General features: G+C 52.1%; 2 protein-coding genes across 6 annotated transcripts; one reads left to right on the top strand and one right to left on the bottom strand.

Moving 5' to 3' along the window:
• The first annotated feature begins 4,797 nt into the window (after window positions 1-4,797).
• ARHGAP9 (Rho GTPase activating protein 9) lies at window positions 4,798-12,964 on the top strand. 5 transcript variants are annotated; one of them, XM_003405153.4, is made up of 17 exons: window positions 4,798-5,224; window positions 5,520-5,743; window positions 6,665-6,889; window positions 7,081-7,194; window positions 7,387-7,491; window positions 7,713-7,774; window positions 7,905-7,995; window positions 8,200-8,295; window positions 8,452-8,550; window positions 8,787-8,931; window positions 9,030-9,137; window positions 9,459-9,557; window positions 9,735-9,812; window positions 9,962-10,015; window positions 10,274-10,408; window positions 10,748-10,853; window positions 12,412-12,964. In XM_003405153.4, the coding sequence occupies exons 1-17, from the start codon at window positions 4,909-4,911 to the stop codon at window positions 12,581-12,583; spliced, it is 2,229 nt and encodes a 742-aa protein (XP_003405201.2). In that variant the 5' UTR covers window positions 4,798-4,908; the 3' UTR covers window positions 12,584-12,964. The 5 variants fall into 5 exon arrangements, with proteins under 5 accessions (XP_003405201.2, XP_023413763.2, XP_023413765.1 ...); XM_023557995.2 differs by lacking the exon at window positions 9,735-9,812 and having other exon boundaries at window positions 4,894-5,224; XM_023557997.2 differs by lacking the exons at window positions 4,798-5,224; window positions 5,520-5,743 and adding an exon at window positions 6,440-6,558.
• Window positions 12,896-21,217, bottom strand: GLI1 (GLI family zinc finger 1). Its single transcript, XM_064283992.1, has 11 exons — window positions 20,074-21,217; window positions 19,743-19,835; window positions 19,289-19,484; window positions 18,890-19,031; window positions 18,475-18,564; window positions 18,246-18,383; window positions 17,748-17,897; window positions 16,955-17,119; window positions 16,207-16,437; window positions 15,187-15,454; window positions 12,896-14,774 (listed from the first exon to the last, which is right to left on the bottom strand). Exons 1-11 carry the CDS (start codon window positions 20,171-20,173, stop codon window positions 13,033-13,035), a joined length of 3,315 nt encoding a protein of 1,104 aa, XP_064140062.1. The 5' UTR covers window positions 20,174-21,217; the 3' UTR covers window positions 12,896-13,032.
• Between the last annotated feature and the right edge of the window lie 1,768 nt (window positions 21,218-22,985).

Raw genomic sequence — 22,985 nt, forward strand, 5'->3', positions numbered from 1 at the left:
ACGTGCTCCAAGAGACAATAGTACTTCCCCAATCATTGTGGTTATCACACTGTATTGTAATTGTTAAAAAGGGCAGGGACCATATTTGTCATCTTAATTTACAGTGCCTAACACAGTTCCTGGAGCCCTGGTGGCATAGTGGTTAAGAGTTTGGCTGCTAACCAAAAGGTTGGCAGTTCAAATCCACCAGCCTCTACTTGGAAAACCTGTGGGGCAGTTCTCCTCTGTCCTGTAGGGTCACTATAAATTGGAATTGACTCAACAGCAATGGTTTTAACACAATTCCTGCCCGGCACATATGGTAGTAAGCACTCAATCAATACTTATTAAATTTAAATTTAACTAAATAGGGGTACTAGAAGAGAAGCACATTCGTGGTGGACTTCGGTTTAGAACACATTGAGTATGAGGTACCTGCAAGATGCCCAAATGAGATTTTCAGTGGGCAGTGGATTAGATTGGAGCCCCAGAGAAAGATTTGGACTGGAGATAAATAGGACTCAGCAGCATACAGAGGTCATTTGAGCTGAGGAAGAAATGAGACCACCTAGGGTGTGTAGAGTGCAAAGGGCAGAAGATCTAAAGACAAACCCCTGAAGTTTAAGGAACAGGCAGAGGAAGGTCCTTTATACAACAAAAAAAGGAGCTGCTAGGAAGGCAGGGGAAACCCTGGCGGCGTAGTGGTTAAGTGTTACGGCTGCTAACTAAGAAGATTGGCAGTTCGAATTCACCAGGCGCTTCTTGGAAACTCTATGGGGACAGTTCTACTCTGTCCTACAGGGTCGCTATGAGTGGGAATCGACTTGGAAGGCAATGGGTTTTTAGAAAGGTAGGAGGGACACCTCCTGCTTGTAAAAGGAGAGAGAAGTCAATTGTGCTGCCTGCTTCTGAGATGTTGTCATGGATTGAATTGTGTCCCCAGAAAACATCTGTCAACTTGATTAGGCCATGATTCCCAGTATTGTGTGACTGACCACCATTTTGTTATTTGATGAGATTTTCCTTTGTGTTGTAAATGCTATCACTATGATGTTAATAAGATGGATTAGCGGCAGTTATATTGATGAAATCTACAAGATTATGTTGTGTCTTAAGCCAATCTCTTCTGAAGTATAAAAGAGAGAAGCAAGCTGAGAGACATGGGGCCTCATACCACCAAGAGAACAGTGCTAGGAGCAGAGGAGCAGAGCGTATCCTTTGGACTTGGGGTTCCTGTGCTGGGATGCTCCCAGATCAAGGGAAGACTGATGACAAGGACCTTCCTCCAGAACCAACAGAGAGAAAAAGACTTCCCCTGGAGCTGGCACCCTGACTGTGAGAGAATAAACTTCTCTTTGTTAAGGCCATTCACTTGTGGTATTTCTGTTGTAGCAGCACTAGATAGCCAAGACAGATGTCAAGCAGCATAAGGACTGCAAAGTGTATATGCAAGGTCGGGGGTGACCTTAGTGAAGAGTGACCTTGGAAACATGGAAGAGTGAGAGGAGAGAATATGGAGGCCCTGTGTGTAGGCAACTCTTTCAAGAAGTTGGAGAGCTCCAAGAGGCAGAGAGGGATAGGGTGGTTGTTGTTGATGTTAGGTGCCATTGAGTCAGTTCCGACTCATAGCGACCCTATGTACGCCAGAATGAAACATTGCCCAGCCCTGCACCATCCTCACAATTTTTATGTTTGAGCTCATTGTTGCAGCCACTGTGTCAATCCATCTTGTTGAGGATCTTCCTCTTTTTTGCTGACCCTCTACTTTATCGAGCATGTCTTTCTCTAGGGATTGATCCCTCCTCATAACATGCACTAAGTATGTGAGACATAGTCTTGCCATCTTTGCTTCTAAGGAGCATTCTGGTTGTACTTCTTCCGAGACAGATTTCTTTGTTCTTTTGGCAGTCCATGGTATATTCAATATTCTTGGCCGACACCGCAATTCAGAGGTGTCTATTCTTTGGTCTTCCTTATTCATCGTCCAGCTTTTGCACGCATAAGAGGCGATTGAAAACACCATGGCTTGAGTCAGGTGCACCTTAGTCTTCGAGGTGACATCTTTGCTTTTTAACACTTTTGCCACAGATTTGCCCAATCCAATACATTGTCTGATTTCTTGACTGTCGGTTCCATGAGTGTTGATTGTGAATCCAAGTAAAATGAAATCCTTGACACATTCAATCTTTTCTCTGTTTATCATGATGTTGCTTATTGGTCCAGTTGTGAGGATTTTTGTTTTCTTTACATTGAGGTGTATTCTATACTGAAGGCTGTGGTCTTTGATCTTCATCAGTAAGTGGCTCAAGTCCTCTTCACTTTCAGCAAGCAAGGTTGTGTCATCTGCATATTGCAGGTTGTTAATGAGTCTTCCTCCAATCTGAATCCTTCGAATGGTCCAGCTTCTCAGATTATTTGCTCAGCATACAGATTGAATAGGTATGGTGAAAGGATATAACCCTGAAGCACACCTTTCCTGACTTTAAATCCATGCAGTATACCGTTGTTCTGTTCGAACAACTGCCTCTTGATCTATGTACAGGTTCCTCATGAGTACAATGAAGTATTCTCGAATTTCCATTCTTCACAATGTTATCCATAATTTGTTACGATCCACACAGTCGAATGCCTTTGCATAGTCAATAAACACAGGTAAACATCTTTCTGGCATTTTCTGCTTTCAGCCAGGATCCATCTGACATCAGCAATGACATCCCTGGTTCCGTGCCCTCTTCTGAATCTGGCTTGAATTTCTGCCAGTTCCCTGTCGATATACTGCTGCAGCTGCTTTTGAATGATCTTCAGCAAAATTTTACTTGCGTGTGATATTAATGACATTGTTCGATAATTTGGTTGGATCACCTTTCTTGGGAATAGGCATAAATATGGATCTCTTCCAGTAGGTTGCCCAGATAGCTGTCTTCCAAATTTCTTGGAATAAATTAGCGAGCACTTCCAGAGCTACATCCGTTTTTTGAACCATCTCAGTTGGAATTCTGTTGATTCCTGGAGCGTTATTTTTCGTCAGTGCCTTCAGGGCAGCTTGGACTTCTTCCTTCAGTACCATTGGTTCCTAATCATATGCTACCTCCTGAAATGGTTGAACGTTGACCAATTCTTTTTGGTATAGAGTGGTTACTGGGAGTAAATGGAGGTTTGTCTAAAGACGGCAGTGATTTGGATATGTTTAAAAAATAATGGAAAGGAGTCAGTAAAGACAAAGGAAGAGGATAAAGTGCAGAAGCAAGAACTTCAGAGAAAGCAGAAAAGAATGGGATTCCAGCACTTAAACACCAGATAAATGAATGAATGAATAAGTGCATGCATGAAAGAAGTTGGTCACTGTTTTGAAAGTGGGAAGGAAAAGTTGAAAAGTAGGGTTCCCCAGGTGTTGAAAGCAGAGCAAATTAATGAGGAAGATAAATGAGGCAGAAGCCCAGTACTGGCAACCCAGCCCTCAGTTCAAGAGTCAGGGAAGGGGCACTGGCTGACTGACATCCTCAAGGCGGAGGAGCACTCCCATCCCTACTTCTCCAAATCCAGATAGAAGGCCTCACAATGTGCAAAGGAGAAACTGAGAAAAAGAGGGAAAGGAGTGGGTCAGGTAAAGTGGAAGCCCAAGGGTGGGTTTTAAAGCACTGGCAAGGTGGCAGGGAAAGCCACCCATCTGTATGAGACTTAATAAAACCAAAAAAACCCATTGCTGTCCAGTTGATTTCGACTCATAAACCAAAAAAAAAAAAAAACCCATTGTGGTCAAGTCCAACTCATAATGACCCTGTAGGCTGGGATAGAAATGCCCCATATAGTTTCCAAGGAGCACCTGGTGGATTCAAACTGCCAACACTTTGGTTAGCAGCCGTAGCCCTTAACCACTGCGCCAACAGGATTTCCACTCATAGTGACCCTATATTAGAGGCAGTCGATTCCTGCCTGGGAGGAACTGACATCAGCTCCCGCCCCATCCCCATATGCTCTCGTAGCATCCCATATTACCTCTCCAGAGTCCCTGATCCAATTATAATTAATCAATTTATTGTGTCATTTGTTAAGGTCTTGTTCCCCCTCTCTTTCCTCTAGTGCCTAATGCTGTTCTTTGCACACAGGAGATGCTCAATAAGTTCTTATTAAGAGCATGAATGAATGAACCCACACACTAAAGTAGGACCTCGCCCAACAAGTTTATGTGCAGGAGATCAATAACATTAAGGCTTCTCAGCTCCAAACACACAGTCCTGCAGTAGGAGGGTATTTCCACCTCTGCCTCTAACTCCCACCTCTTCTGTGTTTCCCCCAGACACTTTCTATTTCTCTCTGATTTGATCTTACTATTTCTCTGACTTTGTCTCTCTGAGTCTGCACAGGAAGCATGCAGCTTTAGGTCTGAGGTGATCAGTAATGGAAACATTGGTGCCTATGAAAATTTAAGGCAGGGTCATGAACTCTTTTTATCTTTGTCATTACCTCTTGTCTCTTTTTCTGTGTTTCTGTCTTGGACCTGATAAAGGATTCTTTCTCCTCTTCTTCTTGTGTCCAGCTCAAGACTCCTTCCACCACCCAGGACCAGCTCTCTCAGCCCCTGGATCTTCTAATGGGCCCCCCAAGGTACATAAAAGAAAATCACCAAGGTAGGCCATCTCCTCTGATTTCCTGCCTGGCTGGCCACACAGTGCTGCTGACCACATCCTCTCTCACCTTATTCATATACTTCCTCTCCAGACACACCGCCCAGGAGTTCCCAGCCCCCAAAGTCTACCACTGACCCCCAACCAACCTCTCTGCTTCACCCTCTTCTCTCACGCCTCAATTCCTGTCATACTCCTCTGACACTGCTCTTAGAACCATGTCCCTCTGCCCTGAGACGGCCAGTGCTGTCCCTTTCTGGATCTCTAATGCCCCTTTTTCTCACAGGTGACAGTGCTGACCACAATGCTGTCGGGCAGGTGGTGGCAAAGTACCTGGGGGAGCCTAGGGCTAGGACCCCAAGGTCCTTCTCAGGGATCCCAGCTCTGCGCTCTTTATGCCTTCACTTACACTGGGGCAGATGGCCAGCAGGTGTCTCTGGCTGAAGGGGACAGGTTCCTCCTGCTTCGAAAGACCAACTCAGCCTGGTGGCTGGCAAGGCGCTTAGGAGCACCCTCCAACTCTCAACCCATCTTTGTCCCAGCTGCCTATGTGACAGAGGAATCTACACCTTCTCAGAGCCCAACTACCATCACCCTCAGCCAATCCTGCTGGACTCCTGGTGAGTAGACCTCACCCATCACCTTCCTATCTCCCTTGCTTCTGGGAATCATTGAAAGCATTCTCTCCCTCAAGCTTCTGCTTATCCCCTTCTCTTATTTCCCTGTGATCAGCCTAGCCCTCATCCCTGTCCTGGAGTCTCCATCCCACTGCATCCTAATCCAAGTTTTCCAAGTTTCATGGCATTTCCCACAGCCTCCCTCTGTTTATCTTCCCAGTGGGCCCTCAGGATGGGGGACCCAGACAAAGTCATGCTTCTGATTACCTGTCCCCCTCCCCCCACTTCTCTGTCCCAGGATCAAATTTGTTTCATGGCTCTCTGGAAGAGCTGCACCTGCCTCAGGCACCTCTAGGCAAAGTCCAGGCTATGTCTGAGGAGCCTCCTCCTCTTCCCCCCAAAATCTGTAGAAGTGTTAGTGTTTCCAATTTGAGGACCAGCCTCCTGAAGCCCCTTCAGGAAGGACCAAGTGGAAGGTCCCTTTCCCAGGGAGACTTGCTGACAGAGGCCATTGACAACATGGTAAGTCACAGTTCTTTTCTAAGGATGGTTGGTCAACAGATATTTACTGTTGGGCCCTGTTTTAGACACAATAGTGAACAAGACAGACAGAATCCCTGCCCTTAAAAGATTCCCAGAGATAGACAAACACATAACCGAATAAGCACAATAACTCTTGGAACTGATAAGTGCTACAAAGAAGAGTAAATGAGATGGAGAGTGACTAAGGTGGTCTAGGAAGGCATCTCTGAAGAGGTGACATTCACCTTAAATCTGAATAAGGAAAAAGAGGCATCCATAAGGCCATCTAGATGGAAGGGACAGCAAAGACCCCAGAGGACATGGAGCTTGGCAAGATAGAGGGACTGAAAGAAGGCCAACCCTGCTATGTTTTCTCTCTCTCTTCCTCCCGACTCCCAGCCCAGAAGCAGGGTTTTTCCTGTGTCTTGTCTTCCCAGCTCTGGTCCCCAGTTAGTCCCCTCAGGAGGCTCCCTGCTCTTCCCTAAGACTCATCCCCTCCCCTCTGTCTGTCTTACTAGTGGATGAAAAATGGCTCCCGCAAGCTCTCTCCCCTAGCTGGAGTCTTTGACCTCTCCAGTCTCCTTTCACCTTGCAGGATGTGAGGGTGGGGCGCTCCCCTCAACCCTCCCCCACATAAAAAGTCTGTTCCCCTTTCCTGTGGCCCTGGGGTGGGGGCGGGGCAGGGGAGGAGGGAAGTTGGAAACAGGAAGTGAGGAGAAAAGCAAAGAAGACTGTGAGGAAGAGAATTAAAAAAAAAAGGCTGGGGACTGGGGTTTCTCCTCTAGTACCTGGGTCACCCCGGCCTGGAGCCGGTGGTGAGAAAATGGTGGGGGAGAGGGCAGGAAGAGGTGATTAGGCGGAGAGATGATTGCGTAGGGGCACAGGCAGGGTAATCACCTCTTTCTTCCCCTTTCCTGGCAGGCAGAACCCCAGCCCCTCATGTCAGAGCCCCCCGTGTACTGTAACCTGGTGGACCTTCGCCGCTGTCCCCGGTCCCCTCCCCCAGGTCCCGTATGCCCTCCCCTGCAGAGGCTGGACGCCTGGGAGCAGCACCTGGACCCCAGCTCTGGACGCTGCTTCTACATAAATTCGGTGACTGGCTGCAAGTCCTGGAAGCCCCCTCGCCGCACTCGCTCCCGAGAGATGGTGAGACCTTCCCTCCTGTTTATTCGATTGTCCTCTCAACCTCCTCCTTCCCCCTACGAGCCCCAAGGTAGTGTATTTTCTCTCTGGGATTCTCAGAAGGTCAGAAGAGTCAGAAAACCATGAGAAGGGTGTTGAGAACGGGTTGAGGTGGCATCTGGATGTAGCTTCCCTTCCCCCTCCCTCAACTCCAGAACCCTGGTTCCATGGAGGTGACAGAGGCCCTGAATAGGGACAACGGTGTCCTGCAACCTCAGGCAAAGGGCTCAGGATGTGACACAGAGAGACCAGAACTGCCTGACCCCCAGGTGAGATCCCTCCCACCTCCTGATCACATACAGGAAAAGCCAACATTTTATGACTTTCTTTTTTATGCAAGACTTTTTCATTACCTATCCTATCCTCTGCCTTTCACCCACATTCACACCCCTCTTTCCCCTACAGCCAGGGACTCTGAAGTTGAAGGTTCCTCCACCTGTTTCTCCAATCCCCTCCCCCAGGGCTCACCCCACCTCTGCCGTCAAACCTCCCAGTTGGACATGTCAGACCAGCCTCCAGCCTTGCAGCCCCCACGACCTCTGCCGCAGCTCCTGGATGACCCTCACGTGAGTCTCCCATTTCCTTGTGAATGCCAAAATCCTCCATGTGCCATCCCCAATTCCTGCTCCTCCATAAGCATCTTCCTCTTTTTGAGGGCTCACTGGGTATCCTCTCTTACCCAGCCCACTAACTTTAAAGGCACTGGCTCTGGGAGACCCCCCTGGGGAACAGCCTTGGCTACTGTGGGGGTGTAGGGTGACACCTTGATACCTCCTTCACTTCCCAGGAGGTGGAAAAGTCGGGCCTGCTCAACATGACCAAGATCGCCCAAGGGGGACGCAAGCTCAGGTGAGGAGAACGTTGACCACAACAGGGGCCTAGGGCGGTTAGGTTGTTTAGGGTAGAAATGGTATTGGAAGCGTGCCCTCCCCTATGGCATTCTGGAATGACCTTTTCACTAGCATTACCGCCCCCGCAGGAAGAACTGGGGCCCATCTTGGGTGGTGTTAGCGGGTAACAGCCTAGTGTTCTACCGAGAGCCACCGCTGACTGCGCCTTCCTCGGGCTGGGTGAGTGTGAGAGAGGGGAGAGGAGGGGGGAGGCGGCAGGGATGCGGGCACAGTTTCTTCCAGCCTCAGGCCAATTGTGGGGATGGGAGGTGGTGGAAAGACATAAAGGAGTCACAGCCTCTCATCTCGTAACCCACCTAGTGGAGGGGTGGGGTGAGGGTGAAAGAAACAACGCGCTGCCTCAGCTTTCCCCCCAATTGCCAGGGGCCAGCCGGCAGCCGGCCTGAAAGCAGTGTGGACCTTCGCGGAGCAGCACTGTCCCACGGCCGCCACCTGTCCAGCCGACGCAACGTCCTGCACGTGAGCGCCTTCCAACGCATCCCCAAAGCTCACCTGACCCTAGGGAGCGCCCCCAGTAGTCCGCACGGATCTCCTTCTCCGGCTCCCTGCCTTCCCCCCCCCCCGCTTTTTCTGCTCCTTCTCGCTGACTCAAACCTTTCCCCGCTGGCCCCTCAGATCCGCACGGTCCCTGGACATGAGTTCCTGCTGCAGTCGGACCATGAAACCGAGCTGCGAGCCTGGCACCGCGCGCTGCGGGCGGTCATCGACCGACTGGTTAGAAGATCGCACGACCGAGACGCGAAAGGGGCAGGGGTAGAGGGATGGGGGCAGGGACAACAGAATTCAGAGGGCGGGGATGGGGGGCAGCCAGGTCTGGGGTAGAGCCGTGGAATGGGGCTGGGATGGGAGCCCAGCAGCCCGTTGTGGTCTCCTTGCTTCAAGCTAAGGGTGCAGATTTCTCTCCTGTCTCCCTTCCTCCGACCTGGCCCGCCCCACCCGTCCCGGTCTAGGATCGAGAGAACCCCTTGGAGCTGCGTCTGTCCGGCTCGGGGCCGGCCGAATTGGGGGAGCTGAGTGCCGGGGAGGATGAGGAAGAAGAGGAGCCAGAGCCCTTGCTCAAGCCGCTGCTGCGGCTCAGCAGCCGTCGGAGCTCCAGTAAGGGGCTGGCCAGGGAGGCGGGGCCTGCAACCGCGTCTGGTGTCTGCTCTGCGAGGCAGCTGTTCTCAGGCCCTTATTCTACCTGACTCCTACAGGTCGGTGTCCGGAAGGAAGCGAGCAGAACCGCGTGCGGAGCAAACTAAAACGGCTTATTGCAAAGAGGCCACCCTTGCAAAGTCTGCAGGAGCGGGGTCTGCTCCGAGGTGAGGTGGGGCTGCGCCAGCTGGCGCCCTGCTCCTACATGCTTGCTTTAGTGTTTTTGCAAGCCCATTTCATGAATTTGAAAACTCCAGCGAGGCTCAGAATAGAGCTCTCCAGAACTAAAACGCTGGTCTTCTGAGACCACTGCTTTTCCCACTACTTCAGGTGTCGCGGGGGGTGGGGAGGAGAGAGGGCGAACCTCCTCTCCCAGGCCTGGCACAGACAGCCAGGAGGCCAGCCTCACTTCGGAGTGAAGGCCTGTGCTGAGAACTTCCATGAGTGAAGCTGGCACTGGCTTCCCACCTCATTTTGTGTCTCTTCAGACCAGGTGTTCGGCTGCCAGCTGGAATCCCTGTGCCAGCGGGATGCGGACACTGTGCCCAGTTTTGTGCGGCTCTGCATTGCTGCTGTGGATAAGAGAGGTCATTTCTCTGAGAGATCCCAGAATCTCCCCTTCCGACAGGGCAAGGCCTAGAATTTCCCTCTCCTCCACCCGTCTTCCTACTGCCCCTTTTTTCTCCCCACTCCAAGATCCCCTGCTATCCCTCCCCCACACTTTAGAGCATGAGGCTTTATCTACTTCCTGCCGAATCTCCTAGGCCTAGATGTGGATGGCATTTACCGGGTGAGCGGGAACTTGGCAGTGGTCCAGAAACTTCGCTTTCTAGTAGACAGAGGTGAGAAGGCTTGTGAGCAAGTGGTGGTAGTAAGAACCTCATGCCTCAGAACCACAGGTGGGCTTGGAGTGAGGAGCTCACAGAAGAGGGAGGTCCTCTGACTGGGACTGCTTGCCTTAGCTCCTGATCTCTCCTCATACATGTTGCAGAGCGGGCGGTCACCTCCGATGGGAGATACTTGTTCCCAGAACAGCCAGGACAAGGTACTTAAATAATGAAAGGTCTCTCAGACCCTTGAAACTTCCCACACCTTCCTTGCTCCCTGTGGATTCCATGTCCTGTTCCTACGAGGATCGTCCCCATCCCCACTTCTGCTGTCTTGCCTCACCATGGGCCCTCCAGGCATTTCTGTGGTCTGCCTTGACTGAATCTTCTCTTGAACCCCTGATCTCTCCAACTCTGGGTTCCTCTGGCCCTTCATGAGCCCCCTGAATCCCCCCTGTATCTCTGCCCCCCTCCAGAAGGACGATTAGACTTGGACAGTGCTGAGTGGGATGACATTCATGTGGTCACTGGAGCCCTGAAGCTTTTTCTCAGGGAGCTGCCCCAGCCTCTGGTACCCCCACTGCTGCTGCCCCATTTCCGTGCTGCCCTTGGTAAGGGATCGGAGCTTTGGGCAACACCCTTGATGGGGTGGGGGGGTGTGAGTGGTGAAGAATGAGTTAGAAGTTCCCTCACACTCTTCTGTCCCATCCTGAGTACAGAGATGGAAAATATTTTCAACTCATGTGGCAACTCCAGTTGCTTATTTGTAAATGTTTAGAGTACTGGATAGAAAAGAATTCTGAAGCTGCACTTGAGCAGAATGGAAAAGAAAGCTGTGATTGAGTAAAGATGTCTTCCATAAGCATGGAAAAGGGTAGTGAATTTCTCCACCCTGTCCTAGCACCTTCCCTAACCTCACTCTCATGCCCTTCCCGTTGCTCTCTCTCTAGCCCTCTTGGAATCAGAGCATCGTCTCTCCCAAATACAAGAATTAATAAGCTCAATGCCAAAGCCCAACCACGACACTCTTCGGTACCTCCTGGAGCATTTGTGCAGGTCAAGAAGACACAACATCTTTGTGCTGGGGGAGGGAGGAGTGGGACATGTTCAGTTGGGGCAAAGATGTCTTAGTTTCCTAGGGCTGCTGGAGTAGAAATACCACAAGTGGGTCCCTTTAATGAACAGAAATTTATTTTCTTACAATTTAGGAGGCTAGTAAGGAGCCCTGGTGGTGCAATGGTTAAGCACTCGACAGCTAACCAAAAGGTTGGCAGTTTGAACCCACCAGCCACTCTGTAGGAGAAAGATGCAGCAGTCCACTTTAATAAAGATTACAGCCTTGGAAGCCCTATGGGGCAGCTCTACTCTGTCCTGTAGGGTTACCATGAGTTGGAATCGACTCCATGGCTCCTAATAACAGCCATACAGGAGGCTAGAAGTCTGAATTTAAGGCACCGCCTCTAGGGGAAGGCTCTCTGTTGGCTCTGGGGGAAAATCCTTGTCTCAACTTTTCTAGCCCCCACGTTCCTTGGTAGTCTCCATGTGGCATCTGTCTGTCCCTCCATTTGTGCTTGCTTGTGTCTGTACCTGATTTGCCCTTTTTATATCTCAAAATGGATTAGGTTTAAGACTCTATACTGATACACCTCATTAATATAATAAAGAATACCCTATATATTCCCAAATGGGATTACATCCACAGGTATAGGGGTTAGGATTGCAACACATATTTTGTGGGGGCACAATTCAATTCATAACGGTAACAAGACACCTCAGTTTAGTGGGAAGGTCAAGATAACAGTCAACCTCTGTGTAGGGGACATATTACTAGGATTAAAACCTTTAGATAGGTCAGAATTAAATGGGGAAATAGAGACCCAGACAAGCCCAGGGATGCTATGAGAGAAAATAAGGGAAATACTACCTCTCCCTTCCCTCTGCTTCTTTGCCTTCCATTGGGGCAGTGGTGATGGCTTGTTTGGCTGAGCTGGGCCAGGGCAATAAAAAAAAAAAAAAAAAAAGCTGTTGCCACTGAGTTGATCCTGACTCATAGTGACAGTATAGGACAGAGTAAAACTGCCCCACAGGGTTTCCAAGAAATGGCTCGTGGATTCAAACTGCTGACCTTTTGGTTAGCAGCCGAGCTCTTAACCACTGCACCACTGGGGTTTCCTACTTGAATTAAAGCCTCCCAAATTGTGAGCAGGGAGGACCCTAGGGACAGTCTCTGGAGCTGGAAAGAAGAGTTGTATCCTACGTATATCCCGAAGTTTTCTCCACTGGTCCCATTTCTATTCCCCTTGAGGTACTCTTAGTTTCCTTCAGCCACCACATGGAGGGATCTCAGAGCGAATTGAACCCTTCCCTGCTTAAATCTTTAACCAGTTGCCATCAAGTCGATTCCTACTTTTGGTGACCCCATGTGTGTCAGAGTAAAACTGTACTTCATGGAGTTTTCAATGGCTGATTTTTTGGAAATAGATTTCCAGGCCTTTCTTCCAAGGTACCTCTGGGTAGACTCAAACTTTGGGTTAGCAGTCCAGCACATTAATTTATTTACTTCATGTGGTAAAACTGTTCCCTTACATCCTTTTCCTTTGGCCTTTGCCTGCAGGGTGATAGCGCACTCAGATAAGAACCGCATGACTCCTCACAACCTGGGAATTGTGTTTGGACCCACCCTATTTCGGCCAGAGCAGGAGACATCTGACCTAGCTGCCCATGCCCTCTACCCTGGGCAGCTAGTCCAGTTGATGCTCACGGAGTTCACCAGGCTTTTCCCTTGACTCAAGCAAGGAGCAGAAGGCAAAAAGCATTTCCAATGATCTCTGTTGGTTGCCCTTTGGGGAGCAGGTCCTGTTTTGAGGGTGTCCTTTTAAATCCTGTGTCTCCCAAATGACTGTGTCTTTGTGAGTCTGACCTGAGGGACTGAGATGGGGTAGGGGAGCTTCTTTAAAGAGAATACTTTCTTCTCTTCTAGTTCCCTATCATGACTCCTTCCCCAAGATTATACTTCAAACAGGGCTTTCTGATGCAGTTTATTATCAAGAAATAGTGTCATTATCAAATTTCTCCCCAAAATATATACAGACTATATACAGCCCCAGCCCATACCTGGCATCCTTGGGGCTTTTTATGCAGGGGACTATGGAGACTGCACAAGATCCCCCACTTCTCTGGGAGAATGGAAACCCCTTAGGAAATGAGGATCTGTGATAGATAAGATTCCTCACACTTAGGCACTAGAGTTGAGGAATTGAGTCTCCCCAGGCAGGGATCCCAGTAAGACACTCATGTTGCCCACAGCCATGTTGGGAGGCCCAGAGGGAGGTGGGGTATGTTCAGAGCTGCCCCCCTGATCTTGGGATGGAGGACTCAGCCCCTGGGCCTCATCCAGAATAGCCACAAAGTCCAGCTGAGTGTTGTCAAGGTCAAGAGAATCCAGGGGGTTACACACCTGTCCTTCTGGAGGAGGGTATAAGGCAGGACCCACTCCCAGCCTGCCCACCTCAGGATGGCCACAGCTCGGGTTAGAGCCCCCTGCCTTGAGGGGCCCATAGCAAGTGGGCAATGGTGGGAGAAATCGGGGTGGTGCCGCTGCCCTATGGGGAGGCCTGTTTGCCCCCATCGCAAAATTTTCATGGCATTGTGAAGGGGTAGGATAGGACCCTGACTTGTGATGGGCTAAATTGGATGCAAAGCCAGGTCCATATGTAGCCATGGAGGCTTTGGCAGGGTTCGGGCTAACCTGAGAACCCCCTGGAAACTTGGGGCTCTGGTAGGGAGGTTCCTGGATGGGGGGCTCTCCCCTGCTGCCACCCTCCCACAGCAGCTCCTGTTGAGACTGAACGTAATTACACACAAGCTGAGCCTTGAGTTGTCCTGTGGAGTGAGGAGGGGAGTCAAAGTCCAGGCCAGGCCTGGGTTCTGAAGGAGAGTAATCAGGAGGTGGCTGGACATAGGGGACTGCTTGGGGATACTGGGGAGGGGGGGGCTGGGGGTAATGGGAGAATGGGGGCTCTGGGTGTGGGGGCCCCTCACTGGGGTGGGCATTGAGGCAGGGTGCCAGTCCTATAGAGTCAGAACCCACTGGGCACCCCTGTTCTGGCTTGACCTGCACTTGTCCATAATGTTCAAGTCGAGGACATTGTCTGTAGGCTCCACCTGAAGGCTTGGGGCCTGGGTATAGCCCAGAGTGGGAGGGGAACTCACTCCATGTTTCTGGGGTGGGGTCAGGATAGGAGACCTGTTGGGGGCAGGGGCTAGGGCTATAGTTGGTGGGTGGACCAGGCCCAAAAGGTAGGGATCCTGGACCCCTAGCTCCATAAGGCTCAACTGCTATTCCCTCCGGTCCCCGGTATCCCAGAGTGTCAGCAGGTGGGAAGTCCATATAGGGGTTCAGACCACTGCCCATCATTGAGGCCCCAACCTCTGGTTCTTCCTGTAGCCCTCTAGTATCCATGGTGACATTCTCAGTGATGCTGGGGGGCTGTGGTGAATAGACAGAGGTTGAGATGTGGGGATCAAAGTTCCGTCCTGCCCCTGCCACAGTGGGGGATGTGTGGACACAGCCCAGGCTCTTGAACCGTTGGACTCTGGCTGGAACAGGGCGATCAGCAGCCCGGGCTGGGTCACTGGCCCTCCGGGTGACCCCTGCATTGGGGTTGTATCCAGGATACTCCACTCGGCTTCTCCAAGGAGGTGCAGGAAGACGCCCCACCTGATCCAGGCTGGGTGCTGCAGTGGGTGGGGTGCTGCCCCCTGTGGCCGAAGCATACCTTGCCCGGAACAGGTATTGCTGAGCAGGTGTGAGGCCAGGCAGCGAGGATGCCCCATTCTCTGGTGGGGAGCCAGGAGGGAAAGGGGAGGCCAGGGAGGAGCGGCGGCTGACAGTGTAGGCTGAGCTGATGCTGCTAGAGCTGCTGCTTCGGCGGTCAAGAGAGACCTGGGGGCCCAGACGGCGGGACACAGGGGTACCTGCAAATGAAAGGGAGAAAAGTCAGGGTGGTCACGGAGCCCCCGAATCTCACCATGTCTACCCATGAACAACCTTTTCCCAGAGTCCCAGGGACAGGCTCTGTAACCTTAACTACTCAACTGTGTCTTCTACTTTTCTCATGCCCGTTCTGCTTCTGATTCAGGGCCACTGTGAACAGTTGTACAGGTTGTACACTGCACAATCATAAGGGACAACATTCATATTATAGATTTTGTATGTTTGCATATTGCAACAAGTTTCTGATGGATGGAAAGGTGTTGTAAGGAAAGGGGACCTTTTTCTAATTGCACCTAGGTACCATATGGCAGCACTGAAGGGTGACCTGCTCCTCCCAACCTAAGAGCAGGTGGAATCTTAGCCCAGCAACAACCCCCCACGCCCAGGTCTCACCGATGTGAGTCAAACTGGGCAGTTTGAGGCCACGGGGCCCTATTGGGCGGAGCTGATGCAACTGGTCCAGCCTGAGATTCTCAAGGCGACGAAGGGTGGACAGACCAGTGCCAGCAAGGCAAGGCCCCTCATCCAAGCTGGACAGGTCCTCAGTGCTGCCCCCGGCATTGCCAGCCATTTCCACACCGCTGTCTGTATTGGCTGCACTGCCTGCTGGAGAGTGGTCACTGCTGCAGGATGACTGGGCCCCAGGGCTTGGCTGTGGCTTCTGTGGACGAAACAAGGGCTGAGGGCAGCACCCTTCCCTTCTTCCCACGGCTCCCTGAACTTGGTGGGAGGCTGGAACCTGTGTCCCAGTGGCTGCTGGGGCTGAGGGGAGGCTTTCAGCTGAAAAGAGGACTGAGCAGGTAAGAGATTGGAGTTACTGGAGAACAGATGTCTCATGAGAAAAGCCTAGACTGGAGCACAGATCACCTGGGCTCAAATTCCTGCTCTTAGTTTTATGACCTTTGGCAAGTTTTCTATTCCTCAGTTTCCTCATCTGAAAATGGGGAGAATAATAGTTCCTTTCTCATGAAGGTGTTGTGAGAAGTACCTGAAATAATGAATCTAAAAGGCTTAAAGCAATACTGCCTATGTTGTTGTTGTGTGCTGTCAAGTCAATTCAGACTCATAGCAACCCTACAGGACAGAGTAGAACTGCCCCAAATGGCTTCTAAGGCTGTAATCTTTACGGAAGCAGATTGCTAGCCCTTTTCTCCCACTGAGTGGCTGATGGGTTCGAACCACCGACCTTTCGCATATACTAAGTGCTATATAAGAAAGAGTTTGTTGAACCAACTAAGTAATTAAAATCCCTAGATTTGGGGTAGTCCAAGGAGCAACACTGAGACAAGAGGCTAGAAGACTGGCTATAGAAAGTGGTTTACTGAGTGGGGGATGGGTGGGCAGGGAGGATTTCAATGATGTCAACAAGGGACGCTGGGGTCTGGAGGAAAGGGGTTGCCTGAGCTGTCTCACCACGGCACCCTCTGGCACAGTCAGTCTGCTCTCCTCCCTGATGGGGCCTCCATCTCGCTCCCTTTTGGGCTCCACTGTGGCAAGGGACGGTGCCCGGGGCAGAGGGCCATCCCCTCGGTGCCGCTTGGTCACATGGGCATCAGGACCATGCACTGTCTTGACATGTTTTCGGAGCGAGCTGGGATCTGTGTAGCGTTTGGTGCAGCCAGGGAGCTTACACACATACGGCTTCTGTTGAGTGAAGAATGAAGACAGAAGGCAAGGGGATCAACGTGGAAGGATGCAGAAGCAGTGGGAGAAAGTGGTGGCCATGAGGCCATTGAGTAGGGGACAGGGCAGGTAAGGAAGGGACACACAGACCCCAAGGAAGCAATGAGGCTGGCCCACTGGGATGGGAATAAAAGGTGCAGGGATCAAGGTGAAGATTAAGAAAACTAAGCCTAGGCCTGGGAAAGATGAGGATGAATCCAGGACCGTGAGGTGTCATGAACTCAGAGGTCGAAGGGGCCAGGGGTCTCCTCTAAGTAGAATGAGTCTATTTTGGGTTAGCTCCTGGGCTGGCTGGAGGTAGGGGGAGGGGTGATAAGTGAGAATCCTTGGTTTCAGAAAGGTCTTCTCTGAATGAACTACGTAGGGAGGGAGGTGCTCCCGTCTGTGGAGTGGGTGCTGGGCTAGGGGATTTCTTATGGGAAAATCTCCCGGGCAGGTGGCTTTTCTAGTGGGGGAGGGTCTTAGGCAGGACACTCACTTCATTGGAGTGGGTTCGGTTCTGGTGCTTAGCTCGGTCGCTGGCATTGCTGAAGGCTTTGCTGCAGCCCTCGTGCTCACACATGTATGGCTTCTCACCCGTGTGCGACCTCAGGTGTGTCTTTAGGTTTTCGAGGCGGGAGTATGACTTCCGGCACCCTTCGAACTAGAGGAACACATGGGAGTCAAAGGATAGCTCTCAGACAGAAGGACATGGAAATTAGAGGAAACCCTAAATCTCAAAAGAGACTTAGAGAATATAACTCAAGATGGGAGAGCACTGGGGGGCTTCAGGACAGTGCTCAAAATTAACAGACAAGGGCAAGCAAGAGCTGGAGGAACAGAAGCAACTGGAGGCACTTGGCCTGCGGGGACATGGAGCTGAGGCAGTAAGCATCTTCTGATCAAGCCTGCATGGGATCTTAGACTATCTTAGGATGACTGTGTCCTAGGACGTGGGCAAGGAGGAGAGTGTCTTATGTCTCTGATGCAGGTTCATCAGAGTAGGAAGCACAGTGCCTAGGGCCCACAATACTTTTAGGAACCCGTGAAAATATTTTAATTTCTTTTAAAATCAAGGGGGAAAAATGAAATTTTAGGTCATAGAAAACGTTTTAATATATATTAATATATTCTTCTTTGGACCAACACAGTCCTAAAATATTTTTTAATGTTTGTTTATAGAGGTAGGGGCCTAGGAAGGCAAAAGCGCCCTGGGTCCAGGAAAGGCCTTGCCTTGACAGGAAAACCCTGATTTAGGGAAGGGCCCTGGCCTTGGGAAGTGGGTGCCTCACCGTGCACTTGTGTGGCTTCTCGCCTGTGTGTCTGCGCATGTGCACCACCAGCATGTACTGGGCTTTGAAGGGCCTCAGCTCCCTGGAGCAGCCTCCCCAGTGGCACACGAATTCCTTCCGCTCCCCATGGATGTGCTCGCTGTTGATGTGCTGGGGAAGAAGACAGAAAAGGCTCTCCAAGGTTCCCCTATGCCCCTGAGGCCCAGAACAGACCTCCCCTCCACCCTTATTCTTTCTCTTCATTGTATTCTTCCACCTCATGGAGGAAGAGTGAGGAAGAACATTTTTTCCCACATCTCAGTACTTCCAGCCTTCTAAAGCTACAGCTACTGAGCTTCTGCCTATCCAACTGGGCATACAGCCACTGAACTCAGTATCATCTGACCTCCTGCTCTCAGCCTGATTCTAGATGTCCCACCCAAGATCTCCTACAGGCTTCAGCCAGCCATTCCAGCTACCACCTCATCCTGCCCAGCCCCTCCCTGCCCCACAGCTCACGTGCACCAGCTGTTCCTGGGAGTCAAATTCCTGGCTACAGCCATCCCAGCGGCAGTCAGTCTCATACACAGATTCAGGCTCAGGCTTCTCCTCTCTCTCCAGGTCCTCCCGCCCATCCAGCATTCCCAGCAGGGGATCCTAAGGTGGGAGAGGCACTCCTAGGGTCACTTGGGTGACACCATTTGTTTTGCTCATGTCCCAGAGGTAAAAATCCCCTTCCTCCCCGTACCTGTGTGCCTGTGGAGTTGGGGCTGGACATATCACCTTCCAAGGGCTCCTCCGGGCACTTGCCAACCAGCATGTCCAGCTCAGACTTCAGCTTCCCCAAAGGAAGAGGTTAGGGTGATGAGGGTACAAGGAAGAAGCAACCCAGCTAGGTCTCCTTGCCGAGTGCTCCCACCCCCTGGGTTTGGTACAGATTTCTTTCTCACATTGCACTGGTGAATGCGATGGGTGAAAGGAGGGATCTCATTTGGAAGGGTCTGGTTCAACCCCAAGGAGTAAACTCCAGCACCCACACCCCTTTATTCTTCTGGTATGGAAAACTTTTATATCCCCTTTCCTTCCCTCACCTTTCCCCTGAAAAACCTACCACTTACCACCCTGAGCTGAGGGAAATCAGGTACAAATATGGGAGCTCTCACCTGGCAGGTTGGGAGGGGTCCCCGAGACTGAGGATGTGGCATTCCGCCCCGAGTGGGATCATGGGCACCACAGGGCTGGACCCCAAAGGAAGGCGAGTTCCCTTTTTGGTGATTCATCTGGGGTGGAAATCCCAGAGATGGGCTGAGAAGGAGGAGGGGAGGCAGTTACTTAGGACTCTCATCTCAGATCATCTCAGAAGTTCTTGGGCTATTTGGAGGGTTTCTGGAAGACTTGGTATGGGAAGTGGTTGAGGCAGTCCCTGGGAAGTACTGAGAAGGATTTCACTGCCCTTAAAATAATAAGGATTCAAATAGGGACAGGTGGTTTGGAGGGCTTGAAGCTTTTACTGGGGTTTGATAAGGTCTTTGAGGGACCTCTTAGCCCACGACTGCCTGCACCTCATGGTGCCGATAGAGAGGTGGCCATAGGACCCCCCTGGAGATGCGCAGCGAGAGTTGATGAAGGCCACGAGGGAACTGGGCGAGGTGCGGATAACTGTCTGTAGGTCCAGGCTGGCGTCCGACAGAGGTGAGATGGAGAGTGCCCGCTTCTTGGTCAACTTGACTGCACTCCGGGGAGGAGGAAAGAGCGGAGCTGGGGCAGGGGACAGGGGACATAGATATGCTAAAGGAGCATGCCTCTCCATGCACCCATCCCATGGGTCCTGACTCGGAAAAAAATGACACTTGACTCTGCTTTGCCCTGCCAACCCCATCTGTAACCTCCTAATCATGCTCTGACCCCTTGCTTGCTCCATCTCCCAGCGTTTCTTTCTCCAACTCCTCCCACTTTCTCCCACAGGACAAGTCCCAGAGTGACAGAGAGTGAAGGAGGTGATGCCTGAGGCCTCACCCTCGGTGCAGTTGTTGGTCTCTCTGGCTGACCCATAACTGTGGGGGCTGGACATGAGGTTGGCCTGGTGGCAGAAGGGCATGCCAGACAATCCTAGAAAAGAGAGACAGATGGAATGGGGGATGGAAATGGAGGACACCTAAGGCCTCACCTTGAAACCCCAAGGAAAGCCTGATCCCAGATTCCAAGCCCATATGATATGGGGGCCCAAATCTGTAAATGGAAAACTGGCATGGGGCAGGGGGTATGTCTGAGAGGGATCCCTGGTGAGGCACCCAGGTGAGGAGATCTGCCAAGTCCTCAAGGCCCAAGGATTGGTATATGCACTGACCTTCTGTCCCCATGCTGGGGGCCCCCTGATTGGGGAGGGGCCGGAGACAGCAGGGTTCGCCATAGCTACTGACTGGCGGTGGGGTCATCGAGTTGAACATGGTGTTTCAGAGAAGGGTGTGGGAATACTGCAGGAGGGGAAGGGATATCTGCAAGTTATAAAGCCAGGAGGGAAATGGGGGGGGGGGGCAGAAAACTATCTCAGGCACAGAACCCTGGGCAGAACTTCCCCTGTGTCCCTACCCTCTCCATGACATCTGCCCTGGGAAATCGAGTTAAAGAGAGCATCACTGGGGCAGAAGGCAGGGGAGAATATAAGCAGAAATGTCCCAAAGGGGCAGAAGCAGTCTTAGGGATCCTTGGGATTGGGTGGAGCTTTGCCTGGGTGGTCTCTATATGTGTGTGTGGGGTGGGGGAAGGAGTATTATGGACTGATTGTGCCTATATGGCAAACCCTGGTGGCTTGTGGTTCAGTGCTATGATTGCTGACTTAAAGGTCGGCAGTTCAAATCTGCCAGGCACTCCTGGGAAACTCTATGGGGCAGTTCTACCCTGTCCTATAGGGTCGCTATGAGTCAGAATCGACTGGACAGCAATGGGTTTAGTTTTTGGTTTGGTGCCTACATGAGCTTCAAGCGATTTTAATGCCATGGGACTTCTCCTTCTTCTGGCTCTGGCCATGGGCCAGCTTTAAGGAGTGGAATGGGGGAACTCATGTGGGTGTCTGACTTCAAGCACTGGGCTGCACAGCCACAGCCCCTTTCCTTCACTTGCCCTGCCCTGTGACAGCTGTCTACAATCTCTCCGGATCCAGCAGAGGGAGCCCTCGCCACAGGCCAGACAGAAGCTGGTGGGACGAGAAAGGCTCAAGGAACTGCCCCTTTTTTTCCCTCTTAGGAGAAAACTGTGTGTAGAAGGGGAGGTTTGTGAGGGGAGAAGGTTTGAGGGGAGCCTCGGGTCTGTTATGTACAAGAGATGGAAGCCTGTGTTATTCTGGAGTGGTTTTGCATCTGGGCGCCTACCCTTGGTCTCTGCTCTGGGGCAACAAGAAAAGGGCAGTCAGGGAAGGCGTTGGGAGAATGAAAAAGCAGTCATCATCCTTTAGAAAGGCCTTGCGAGGGAGGATAGGGCGCCGCTGTCCGCTCTTCTCCTCAAACTCCAATTTAGACTCCACCCCAGGTCTTCCCGGGCTCCCAAGGCTGAGGGTGGGGTGGGGCGGGGTAGGGTGGAGAACGAACGGGAGCGGTCCGGCGGGCGCGGTGGGTGATCCCGGGATGCAGGGATTTAGGGTGAGGGCGGGGTAAAATGGGGAGCGGAACCCGGACCCCACCACCCAACCCAAGCTCCGCAGCCTGGGCCGTACCCTTCCTAACTCCTCCTTTTTCCAGCCGAGATCCGGATCCCGCATCCAAGACCTCCCAACTCGACCTTGGCACTATGCTGGGGGGGGGCACAGCTGGCTGGCAGCTGGATGGGGGGACACTATTCCCTCCTCCTTCCTCCATGACTCACCCAGGGGAAGGAGGCGGGGTCGCAAAAGACCCCCTCAACACTAAAGAGATTCCCCCAAAGTGCCTATTCCGTCATCTTCCTGCCCCACTGCCCAGCCACCCAGGACCGCGATGGAAATGGGGCGACATCCCTCCTCGCCCACGCGTGCCACAGCCCACCCACATTTCCCTTCACACTAATGAAAGAAAAATTTCGCCAACTTTTCCAGCTTCAACAAAGTTTTTTGGGGGTATGGGTGAGAGTTCAAGATGGGGCAGGAAGCTCTAGGGTTCCCCAGCCGGAGCCGTGAATCATCTTAAATGGCTCCCTATTTTCCAGAGTCCCCATTGCAACCCCGCTCCTCAACTCCCAAGAGTCGGCCCCGCCCCCTTCTCCCGGTCCCGCCTTCCCCGCCCCCGTGCCTCTTCGGCCCACCCAAGTAGCCGCCGCAGGCTCTGGCTGCAGTCGGCTCCGCTTCCCCCGCCCGCCCCGGGAGCCCAGTCAAGCGAGCCGTAGTGGAGGGGGGGTGAGGGGCGGGACGCATTCTTCCCTCCTCCCCTCCGTGCATCCATAAAGCAGGCAGTGGCGCCCTGGGGGACACTATTGGAGAGTGGGGGATTCCCAGGGCGGGTGGGAAATAAAGATAATCCAGAAAATATAGGGAGAGAAAATGATCGGGTAAATAAAATAAGGTGTATATGGGGGGAGGAGCCAGGACACCTTAGGTTCCCGGGTATCCCAGCCGGTTTCCCAAGGGTTAATCCCGTCCAGACCCCCGGGAACCCCCTAGTGACGTCAAAGGCGGGGTCTGAGCGCCGGGCGGGGATGCCAGAGAGATAATGGGGGGGTCTCTGGACCCCGCCCCCTAGGGAAAAACCACCTTAATTCTCCCTCGGGAATTCGCCCCTCCTTCTCCTTCTACTGGGGCCTAAAGACCAATCTTATGAAGACCTCAGTTCTCCAGCCCCCTAAAACCCTCAGTACCCAGTCTCTACGGGGTCCCCCTCCCATAATCCTGTCCCCAATGCTAGCTGCCCATTGCGGATTGTTTCAGGGTCATGGGGCCTGAAAGAGGCTTCAGAGGCGGGGAGCAAGGGCAGGCAGGGTGGTCTGAGCCAGAGGAGGGGCCTCGGTCCCCAGCTCCCGTTTGAGGAGGGGGAGGGCAACCGGGATGCGCAGGCTGGCAATGGCCGGTGGTCCCGCCCAGCCCCAGTAGGGGTCTCCCTGCGGCTGGCCCTAGCTGCCCTGGTGGTCTTGAGTTCAGAGGGTCAAGCCAAGGTCTCCCCACCTCCTCTTTGGCGCCCTACCTACATCCCTTGGGACTCAGGAGTCCAAATTCCCTGAGGAGCCTTTCTACGGCCTCGATTAGACACTGGGCAGCCCTTCCAAACTCCTTTCCCCAAAAACACATGCACTCACGGG

The sequence above is a fragment of the Loxodonta africana genome, chromosome 4 (genome assembly GCF_030014295.1).
Source record: "Loxodonta africana isolate mLoxAfr1 chromosome 4, mLoxAfr1.hap2, whole genome shotgun sequence".
Lineage (NCBI taxonomy): Eukaryota > Metazoa > Chordata > Mammalia > Proboscidea > Elephantidae > Loxodonta > Loxodonta africana.